The sequence below is a fragment of the Choristoneura fumiferana genome, chromosome 13 (genome assembly GCF_025370935.1).
Source record: "Choristoneura fumiferana chromosome 13, NRCan_CFum_1, whole genome shotgun sequence".
NCBI lineage: Eukaryota > Metazoa > Arthropoda > Insecta > Lepidoptera > Tortricidae > Choristoneura > Choristoneura fumiferana.
In genome coordinates, this window is record NC_133484.1 from 12,062,362 (window position 1) to 12,074,722 (window position 12,361).

Consider the following 12,361-nt stretch of genomic DNA (forward strand, 5'->3'; position numbering starts at 1 on the left):
GGAACTGTCAAGCTTAAGCCTGGATTAACTACTAAATCTAAATTTATTTTTTCCTGCAAGACGGCCTTAGACTGTAAAACCTGTGTAACATAAGACATACATGACAGGAGTGACAGTAATAGAGTTCCATTTAGACTCTTCAGGAACAGAACCCTAAAAAGAAGCCAATTGAATGACTGACTGTCACATGAGCGTATAGCCTGAACTACTTGGTAAGACCGCCTGTTGTCTACCCTAAATGTATGTAATAGTATTTTATGCAACTGTATCGTAATAGGGGTCCTTAAAACACGAGTGTGGGTTTATGAAAGTAGGTTGCTTCTATAAGCGAGTATGACCTATTCTGTACCTATAGTCTATAGTATACTGAGAAGATGACTAACCCAGAAAGTGACGTTCGGCTAAATTGACTTGAAGCAAACATGACGTTCCTCTAAAATTTTTTCCTCACAACATATACAGTAACTAGGCAAAGATATACTTATGATTCGCAGCAAGTACTAACGACACGAAAATCCGATATGTAACTGATAAAAAACTTGTTACTCCGCAAACGAGTTATTTTATTACGCGAACGTAGGAAAATCGATATCACGATGTAATATTTAATGGGCTTTTTAATGATGCTTTAAAGTAAATTAATACATTTAGATATTTACGTGGAACTTGTGTACAGTTTACAAGAAGACGAGCGATTGTCTATTGATAGAATTTATATTCTGAGTGTCATGTTTCTGAGCTAATTTCGAAGAGTTAGTTAAGAAAGTCATTATAGACTCTAGTTTTATTAAAATAATCCACTTCTGAGGACCAGGAATATGTTGTTTGATATAAAAGATTAAACTCGCTAAATATTGTTCCGTTTTATCGTCACAAAACGAGCAAACTGGGGTTGGTGAAGATGTACTCTATTAAATCAGTTACTTTGAAACATTTGTAGCACAAAATAAAACAAGTACGGGGAAACGCTGTAGTGCAATATCGCCGCGGAGTGGCGCGGCTCGCACTATTCCATAACTCAACAACATCTGCAACAGACGAATTTTGACGCTAGCAGACTTGCAAGTGTAGCGTTTTAATTAATTCATTTGTTAAAGTTGCTCTTTAGAAATTTACACCGCCCTCGTGTGATGTTTTTTGGCGTAAGTCATTGACAGGCCAACCCGCAGTAAACCCCAGTAACAGCAGGCACAGGCATCCCCGCATCTAACTAGATCTTTGAGCGCAGTTTGGACTTCGGTTTGATCGTGTTTACTCGTTGCTCACTAGTTAGACTGCGAATGGCGGATAGCTTCTTTGTATTTCGATTCGCAACTTTGCTAACTAGCTGCCGGTGACTGATTCTCAACAACATTCTGATTCTGGATAACACGCTCACTAATTATGACTAACTTTGTTACTAACGGTTGTGTCTATTGCTTGCAACTATGTACTTGGTTTAAACATTGACTGTGTTTAAGAATAAATCAGGTTAAATTCAGATTCAGGTTTAATCAAATACAAGATACCTACGAAGTTTGAATTTTGCACTTCATAGTACACGGCCTGTTCTGAATTTTAAAAATATTGGTCACATTTTTTTGGAACATTGAACGTTGGCTTATATTTGTCAATATCGGTGGATAATAAAAGAGGCTTGTTAGTGTACATTCGCAGGAAGCATAGTGGGATACATAATTGTGGCACTTTATACAAGTCGATGATAATGTAAGGTTTTGTTGCTACTAGAAATGTCACCGACCACGGGTTATTAATTATGTCATGCGAAAAGTTACATAATTTTGTAAGATTTACATGGATACATCTCTTTTTCTTAAAAGATCATTGAAACTAATACTCACCAGTTAGTAATAAAACTAGTATTTTTAATAATTTTTCCTTAACATTTACAATAAAATACGACGGTAGACTGGAGGCAGACGTAAAGTGAGCCTGGACCTTGCTCTGATCAATTCGTTCAGCAGAGCAACATTCTGCTTTGCTCTTGCTACTTTTGCCAACTGAAGATTAAGTAAATGGTTTCGTGCTCTCTCCTCTATCAATCTTTCCTGGAGTGACAAAACAGAACTAGCAGCAATGGAGCTTTGTAGGGCGGGTCGGTAAATCATAGATTGGTAAGGCACTACAACCTGTGGATTACTGGTTCGGAGCAATCCAATGCTCTTTTCCGATTTAACCAATTCAGGATTTTGAGCCAATCGTCGATGATGAGTGCCTTCATTTTTTTTGACAATGCTTTTCTTCAATAAATCTTCTACGCCGTTTATTTTAGCACTGATTTTACTTAACTCTGTAAGTAATTTATTGCTATGCTCTTGATGGTACGGAATTGGCGTCATTACTTTTTCTAATGCAGGGGGTTTACCAGCTCTTAAATCGGTTTCGTTATTTGTGTGGGTGGTCAGAGGAGGTTGGTTAAAAGGATCATTTTGGACATGATCATCATGAAATGGCAACGCTGGTGGGGTGGATATTTCGTGAAGAGTATTATTATAATGCATATGTTCTGATGTTGTCGGTACATGAATTGGTTTGTCATCTTCAATTTCAAATGAAAATTCTTCTTTTACAACGATGCCTTTTTGGTCGTCACTTAGTGGTTTACCCAAAATTTTATTGAACATTTCTTCGTATTCTGCATTATCGCTAAAACTTCTCCTTGATTGAGGGAATTCTGGAAAATTATTGGCAATTCTTGCAATTTCTAATTTGTCAGCCAAAGTTAAATTGTGAGGTAACGTTTTGTTTATGTAAATAATATTTGAGTCGTTTTGTTTTGTATTAAAGTTATTGATTAGCCAGTCGCGGTTTGTGTCCATCGATGATTCTTCATTGTGTTTATTGTCTAAAATTAAATCAGTGTATTTTTCATTCGTTAATGGGATTCCTTGACCATTATTACTTAATTTAGGAGTGCTTTCTTCTTTAGGAGGTTCGTTAACATTTTTATTTTCTGTAGGCGCTATTACGGTTGATTCTGTTTCTGCGATTAATTTATCTATCATTTGATTAAAGTTGTTTAGACCGGAACTGTTGAGTGTAGCATTTTCGAGCGATGAAGCGTTTGTGTTCGTTATCATGAGTATTGCGATGATATCTGGAACGTCGATACATGCATGATTAATTGTCAAATCGCATAAATGTTAATAATCGTAATGTAATGCTTGACTAAATGACTAGTAACCGTTGTAGCAAAAAAAAAATAAGGAGAAAAAATGGTGCCATAAGAACTGCAGACACTACAATATTACGAGTAAAATATTTGCCTGATTTGGAGATCGTATGACGGCATCTTATGTCCTTAAAAAATAATCCCCATTAAAAGCTAGCTAAGCATAAATATGCTGTACGCACCAGTGAAATGGCATCCTTTTTGACGCTTAATCTGCAATTACTTATTTTAAGTAATTAAATAAAATATATGGCTTTTTAACCATACCTAAGGCAAGGCCTCACGCGCTTTTAGATCGAGTGGCATTTCTTTACGTCTTATTATTAGTAACTAGCGACCCGCCCCGGCTTCGCACGAGCAAAATAAAAAACGGCCAAGTGCGAGTTTCCGTACCTACCTATACAACATTAGACATTAGCAAAATCGACAAAAAGATCACGTTTGCCGTACTCGGAGCCCCCCTTCAATGTTTATTATATTTTAATTTAATTATTTATTTTCATGAAATTAATAATAATAATAATAAATATCACGGGACAATTCACACCAATTGACCTAGTCCAAAGTAAGCTTAGCAACTACCTGTTGTCGTAAAGAGCACCCCTTTTTAGTATTTGTTGTTATAGCGGCAACAGAAATACATCATCTGTGAAAATTTCAATTGTCTAGCTATCACGGTTCATGAGATACAGCCTAGTGACAGACAGACAGACGGGCAGTGGAGTCGTGTTAGTAATAGGGTCCCGTTTTTATTACCCTTTGGGCACAGAACTATAAAAAGGTCTCTAATCGAGGGCACTTCACACACATTTTTCAGCTCCATTTCCCAAAAACAACACCCGACCCGCGCGAACCCAGGGCGCGTCAACGTATAGTAAATGCATTTTTTGGTTAGATTGATATTTTTAAATTCGTAATAAGTTTTGAATGGAACGTCCGATTTGCATAATTCAAAAAGTAATCTACAGGTATTGAAACCGTCTTGAATATGAAACTATTTATTTAGATAAGGATTAAAACAAAGGTATGGATAACACGGTCTGATTTAAGTCGGCATTTCAGTCCACTTTTAAAATGTAAAAAAGTAGTTGTAGTGACATAACTACAATAGTATTAACATAAGATATTGCGAAGTTATTTGTAGATATAGATATATTCTTTAATATTGTAAAACATTTTTTTTTACACTGAGGAACATTATTGAAGTTTAGTACGGAACCCTCATTTTTTCTAGTAACAAATATTATAGCCTATCTATGGCACTTTGGAATAATTTAGCATTCTAATAGTGAAGAATTTTTAAAATCGGTCTATTTTTTTGAGTAATTCGTAACAAACATAAAATCCTAAACCTCACCTATGAGCACTTCATGGCAGAATTAATTTGAAATTTACATTCTAATCGTGAGGAAATGAAAGAAGCAATTTTTAAAATCCGTGGCTCTATTAGTTTTTGAGTTAGCAGTCGTATATACAAACATGATAAAAATCCAAATCTTTCCTCTTTATAATATTAGTATAGACATAGACTAGCTGTTGCCTGTGACAGCGTCTGCGAAGAATTCATTTATCGCGCACCCGCGACAACTAGACCATTTTCCGGGACAAAACTATCCCGAGTCCTTCCTAAGGCACCAGACTACCTCCATATAAAATTTTATCTAAATTGTTTCGGCGGCTCAAGCGCGAAGATGTAACAGACAGACAGATAAAGTTGCTTTAGCATTTATAATACCAGCTTTTGCCCGTGACTCTCTTGCTAATTTGTTTATGGCTAACCCACAGGAATTATACAATGTTCCGAGTTAAAAACTATCACATGCCCTTCTCAGTCTCAAACTCAATGACAAATTTCATCAAAATTCATTCAGCGGTATGCCTGAAGAGGAAACCGACAGACAGACAGGCAGACAGACAATCAGAGGAAGAACAGATAGATGAAAGTATAGATTCTGAGCAGTGTTGATAGTTATCATTAACACAATCATTATTCGCGTCGAACGACTGCATCTACTTACATCGAGTTGGCTCCATGTCCATCGATTCTGGCCGGCGGCTCGCAAAATGCGATTTATATTGGTTCGATTATATTCGGTTGGTGATTAATTAAGTGTTATCGGTCTGATATGCCAACTTCATTAACTCTTATTTGGTGTTAAGGTTGTTAATTTTGACAAAACCATTTGTTACACGAACGCTAATAATGATTTGCTTGTAAAAAAAAGTATGGTTTCGCTTTGATAATATCAGTAGGATTTTCGACGACCGGATATTCTAGTGGTTAGAGAACCTGCAAAGCTTAACGGTCCCGGATTCGAGTCCCGGTCGAGACGGATAATTGTATGAAAAATACGAATGTTTATGCTCGAGACTTGGATGTTTAATATTTATTTATTTATCTTATTTATGTTTATCCGTTGCCTAGTACAAGCTTTGCTAAGTTTGGGACTAGGTCAATTGGTGTCAATCATCAGATGATTATTTTAGGCTGTCCAGATAGTGAGAGAAGCGTTCAGTAATTTACTTGTAGGTAATTCGTTATCAGATGCAATACCTAGCAGTTAGTCAGCACAAGCTTTGTCATACATACCTCTAATTATCATCCCGAATGTTTAGGCAACCCAGTGAGAATCGACTTCTCACGATGCCACGCCTCTGTTGCTATGATAGTGCATTAATTACTGCTACTCGTAAGAAATACCATGGTTTTAGGTACTAAGGTCAAGTTCTTATTATTACTTTTTGCGTATCATTTCACGTCTAAACTAAAGATTATGATACAGCATTACGCGACACGAAATATGACACGCTAAAATGGAAAACCCTTCGATGAATAAACGTAACTAAAATTCGTAGAGCAATTAAAAAACCTTTCATTATTTTACCCACCGCGAGCTAATTAAATACTGTCCCTATTAATATTGGCGGCATTATTGGGTCAGCCCATAAAAGAAGTTAATAAAACAAAAGCTTTGGTCCGTGGCCGTCTCCAATAAACTAGAAATACCTAGTCGATTGAAATGCGGGAGATCGGTGTTGTTTACTTGATGCCTCGCCGCAGCTTTCCGAAGCAACGACGCCCAAGATTGCTTTTTTCAACGTCCGCTTGCTTGTAAATAGTTATTGCGTACCTAATTCAAAACGACGAATTCGTCTTGAAAGGGTAATTGTTAAATTGTGTACTTTTCCCAGTAATAATAATAAAATCATTTATTTCAGGAAACATGACCCCAAAGTAGGTACTATACTCAATGATACTATACTACATTACAGACCAACTAAAATGAAAACTGTTTAGAGTCTATATGTCTTAAAATTTTCGAGCATCATTATTAGTTTTTTTTAAGTCTTTTAATTTTTTGTTTTAAAATCTAAACATACCATTTACATTTTTTTTTTAATTAAAACTGATCAGCGATTGATTTCTGCCTCACTTGATGGTAAATGTCGTTGAGGCCGAAAATGTAGCTTACTTGAGCACCAGCCTAAGCCAGGCTAAGCAGCCCTAAGAAGCAGCCAGCCTGAGGCTGTATTGCCTAACGGTTCTGACGCTCGCGATCGGAATCAAATGACAGATTTCACATACAAAAACTATCATTTGATTGCGATCGCGAGCGCCAGAAACGTTGGCAATACGGCCTCAAGTCTTGAAAAATGCCTAAATTACTTACACTTATCCGGACAAACAGAAGAAGAAGGAAAATAATAGTTTTTAAAATTAATATAGGTACAAAATAAAATTATTAAACCAAAAAATACGTGTCCCTATTTTTCGATAATATAACTGACAGACTAAGTAAATAAAATGATAATATTTTTAACCCAGTGTCATCCCTATTGTCTTTAGTTTTTATTTTCATAAAAAATTAATAACCCTGAGTTAAAATATCTTGTATCATTCTTGCCAAAACGGTAATGACGAAAAAACGCTGCAAAAACGCTGAATCCATGTACTATAATAAAGAACGCGACGTATGCTTGGTTGAAATGGCTTTGCTGAAGTTATGGTTTCCATCCTTATTTCCATCACTGAAACACGTTTCTTTTGTAAAAATCCTCGCTCTCTCGTCATAGTTCTGATATCTACAGCTCAAACTTCTTTCTAAGTCTACATCGAATAGTCCCTGATAGGTACGGCTAACGTTGACACGTGGTTATTTGTCCACGCGCCGTTGAAATAATTGAGGTGTACATTTTCACTTTGTTCCATTTCCATTCGATTAAAATGGTTGTACACCTTGTACACAACCTATTCGGAGTTTACTAAACGATTTGAACGGTTCGACGAGCTGCAACCAGCCGCATGACTTTTTGTATGGATTGTGTATTTTTATTAGTCACAGAATGCAGTAAATATGCGCTTGTATTATTTACCAGTACCAGTAAGTACCTTATTGTCATCGAGCAATCATATTTCTAGATAAAGTGTTAGTAATAACTAGTGAAAGGCCCTTTGTGTACGTACTAGTATACCAATAATAAAAAGACATTCAATTTAAGTCATTTTTAGGGTTCCACAGGTACCTAAAATGAAAAATTTGGTACGATCTCTAGTGTGTCTGTCGGTCCGATTGGGTTAAATTTGGGACGTATTTCAATTCTTTTTAAATTATGTAGTACATACTACTGGGCCTAATATTTTGTCTTTAGATTACAGGAAAGCATAGGTATAAGAAGTGTATGGTATTTTAAGTAACTAATACGAAAATTTTCCGTAATGTCTATGAAAGTATGGAACCCTCTCCACTCGAGTTTAACTCGCATTGTCCGGATCTTTGTAATATGGAATCGCAACGTCAACTTGTTGGTACGGATACGCTACTATTGCAATGAGAGCCCATGCTTCAGTATTTGCCCATTACTACTTCTTTCACGGCGCTAGTGTGGCGTTAGTCTTGTCTTGGCAATGCCAGTTGAAGCACTCTACGTGGGCCACCCAACACAAACAGAAAGGTACGTCGCGTTTGATTAGTTTCCATTATGAAACAGATAAAAGCATTCTTGAGTACTTCCGAATGCGTTAAAATGGATTATATCGCAGCAACATAAACGTTGCAAAACGTCCAGCTTGAAACTAGAACCTATAACTCAGTTAACGAAGGTTTCTACCGTTCGGTTTAACGGTTTAAGTTTTATAAAGGTTAGTTACAGTTTACAGTGCAGTTTTAAATATATTGGCTACTAGGTCCCGCGGGTCGTCCGGTACATTTTACGAGGATCTAATAAAATTTTATCGTGTAACAGTAAAGAAGCAATCAGTCTGTTGGATATTGGCCTGCGGGATCCGTAAACACGTGCATTTTTATGTCGTGCGCAGTTACCACGATTCATAGAGCCGTGTGAGTGCGGCAGCAACACTCTACCCGATTAATGACAAAGCATCTGTTTAATTTACTAAGCTATTAGTTTGTATTAAAGAGCTGGAGGAGCCCAAACGGAGTGGTGCTGGCAATTAAACAAAGCTTCGGAGACAGGACTTGTTTTTTACTCAAGATGCGGTGCAGAACAGGGGATGAGCACGCTCAAACCTTTCCTTGTCCGTTTCCTTTTCCTTTCCAGGTCAATAATAATAAAAAATAATAAATGACAAGGCAAATAGAGCTTGAGTAAAGTGAAGGATGCCATTCATTGTATAATTAATATAATAAACAAAGTAATGCCCGCAAAGTAATGCCCGAAACCAATCAAATTATTCTTCTTCGATACAATACAACTCTACAGTTATTATTAAATTCCAAATAACCCCAGATTCTACGAGAACAAATAGACTCTGAACCATTACGTACTGTATTCAGCAAGGTCACTGATGATCGCGACCTTAATCTCAATGCAACCAAACAATGACAGTTCCAACAGTGCCTTGAGCGGGCGCGTGCAAACGCTGCGTTGTAGATCCCGCGTCCGCAGCGCCTGACACGCACGGCCCCGCTCCGTTTACCCTAGACTTACCCGCATATACTAATGTGTTTGTGAAAATTGAACAATGAACAAGGGATCCTGATGTGGGTGGAATGACCGCTCATTCTGTTTTTATTTTAAGTCATTTGTAAATATATTTCTGCTTAAATATTCTAGAAAATTTCTTTGTATTTTGTATTTTTTAGTTTATGTATTACGTTATTTAAAGCATGGTATTGTAGCTTCCACAATTTTGACTTTTAAACTCACACTTTGTACAATAAAGAGTGTACATACATACATCTTCATGAAGCGTTAATTTAAGAAGTGCGAAAAGCGCGTAAAGGCATAATTTGAGGGAACGTTAAGTCATATTGTATTGATCGACCAGCTAGCTATGCTAATAGGTATGTTGTTTGAATACTTTATACATATAAACGAAAGTAACAAAAAATATTGATGTCAAAATACCTACTTCTCCATTGCGGAAATTGAAATTCATAATCTCAGCGCTTAATACTTTTCACGCGAGTTCTAAAAACCTGTAACAATAGTCTAACTTATAATAGTGTGGGGTTTGCAATTGGCAGCTAATTTCTAGCGGCGAAACACTGAACATTGTGACGCTTTTTTATTCGAAGTATTGCATTTAAGTTGCTAAAACTGGCAAGAACAGTTCGGTTTGAAGGGGTCATTTTAGCGGGGAAGTGTGTTTTATTTGACAAAATATTAAATTACTTTCAAGTAGTTTAGTACCTTCGTGACACCAGTAAACATTTTTCGATTATTTCTGTAGCAATCGCAATTTATGACATAGATATAATTATGTAGATCCACATAAATTGGTACAAATTGAAGATTTTTCCTTCTCTATTAATTTCTCAAAGAATTCGTATAAACACGTCTTTTAGAATCAGAAAGTTGTTACACTTTACGCAACTGAGTCCCGTTTCCGGAAAAAAGGTTTTTGTAAATTGTTTACACTAGAATCCTAAAAATACGAAAGTAAATAACTCAAATAAAATATAAGATATGAAATAAAATTCTCAGCACGATGGCACATTTAAATTTCAACAATAAACGTGAAATTAGCAGCTTTTGCGGTGTCATAAAGGTAGCCGCGGTATTAAAAGTAGTTGTATATTTGAGTTGGAAACGTTGCTCCCTAATACTTGGCCACGTCCGTCTGTGGTGCAATAAAAGCCGTCAAGTTATCTCATAATATGCATATGTGATGAACCTGCGACGGTGCTCGCTCTCAACTTAGCGAATCGGTCCAGAAACGCGCGGCGCCTCAATGAAACCTAGTTTAATGGCTCTGCACGTAAAATATGAAGAATTTCTCTCGCATGCGTTTCTTTATTACACGTTATGACGAATTCACGAGTTTGAGACTTCGTTAAAGTTGTTAATATTGTTTTAATTAAATGTTATATTACTAGCTTAATATCCCGAAGTAAAATATTACTTACCTTCATACGTGACTAGTTTTGCATAAAAAACGCCCAATGTGTATTTAAAACCGTCAATTAATAATGCGATGTCCCCTAATAGAAGTGGGGATCCCGTAAAAGGCTCCCGCGGCGTGCGCGGCCGGGGCGATATGTTGCATGTTGTTTTTACCAATGGAATTAATTTCATAAATAATTGATAGTCCATATTCCGCTTGCTGAGTGAACGCCGATGGAAATACACTCGGCAAATTGACTGTAAACCGCAGTCAGAATCGGGAAAAGGCTAAATACCGGCTAATGATAGTGCAATTGATGCAGACTTTCCGAAACCTCAGCACCCACAACACTTTCGAAATTTGTTGGACACGAGAATATGAGTGCACGAGAATATGACTTAATTAAATTAAATTGTGGTGTAATTGGATATTCTGCTATAAAAGCATGCAAACAAATTTATTTGGAGCTTTTAGTTATAGGTAGGTGTAATTATAGATAAGCCAATCAAGTTTCCATCACCTTTTAGAAAGTAGGTAGAGGGAAGAACTCAAGAACTAAATCACTTATGTACCTACCTACGTGGAAACACAATAGATAGATAATCGGAAGATTATCTCGTGTAGAGATTAATTCGTGTTTGTATTATTTTTGAAACATCTACTTACACGTGTTCCCTCAAGTATAATTTGGTTTACTGCCGAAATACCAAATAAGATAAGTTACTGAGAAAATAAATGAACAACATGTATTGTGACGTCAGTTGATCTTTTGTACTTCCCAATTGATATAATACAAGGATTGTAAGTAGGTAAAGCCTGTAATTTCGTTTTCTTCGAAATAGCAAATAAAAATCACATCATTACTGGACTAGTCAGGCCGTCCATAATTAGATTCCCGGTGCGATCCCATAGCAACGTACCTAATACATTCTCATTCCCCGGCCCGCACTAAATGAATACCAAGTTACCAGCACAATCAAACCACGATAAAAGTTTCGTTTGCATATAATGGGTAGAATATCGCGCTACCATGAAATGTGATATTAACCCTTTAAGACGATACAATAAAAAAATGCTAAGTGTAGTTTAGTTAGTATTTGATACAATTTAATATCCCTAAGAAATCATCGATAATCTATCTTTGTATCCTAACACATAACGTATCCGTGAGCCGTGACAATGTGACCAAGTACTGAAAATGTGTAACACGTTTAAACAAATAGGAGGCACATAGGAAGGGCATTTTGAGCCTTATTTGAAAATCATGTACTTATGTTGTAAGTAATAATTAAAAATAAATAAATATCATGGGACACTTGACACCAATAAATTGACCTAGTCCCAAACTAAGCAAAGCTTGTACCTACTAGGCATGGACACTAGGCAACGGATAAACATACTTATATAGATACTTTAGGACTATACTTTAGGAATACTTTAGGAGGATACGGATAAACATACTTATATAGATACATACTTTAGGTACATATTAAACATCCAAAACCCGAGAAGGTCTGATAAAAGTAATAAGCATTTTTTTTAAATCGATTGACAAATATATTAGTTTAGTCTTGCGGGAACTATGCAATTTTCCTGGATAAAAAGTATCCTATGTCCTTCCCCGGGACTCAAACTATGCGTATACTGAATTTCATCGAAATCGGTTAAGCGGTTTACATGTGATGAAGTAACAAACATACATACAAATAAAAAAGAGACTTACAAACTTTCACATTTATAATATTAGTGGGATAATATGGTCTTTACCTTAAAATAAATTGAATCCTGTACTTACTTAGTCTTACTGATCAATGAAATTTAATCACCATCCCCATAATGCA

At 36.2% G+C, this 12,361-nt stretch overlaps 1 protein-coding gene across 1 annotated transcript; it reads right to left on the reverse strand.

Moving 5' to 3' along the window:
- Positions 1-1,541: 1,541 nt before the first annotated feature.
- On the reverse strand, positions 1,542-5,235 carry LOC141434385 (uncharacterized). Its single transcript, XM_074096803.1, has 2 exons — positions 5,191-5,235; positions 1,542-3,097 (listed from the first exon to the last, which is right to left on the reverse strand). Exons 1-2 carry the CDS (start codon positions 5,210-5,212, stop codon positions 1,887-1,889), a joined length of 1,233 nt encoding a protein of 410 aa, XP_073952904.1. The 5' UTR covers positions 5,213-5,235; the 3' UTR covers positions 1,542-1,886.
- Between the last annotated feature and the right edge of the window lie 7,126 nt (positions 5,236-12,361).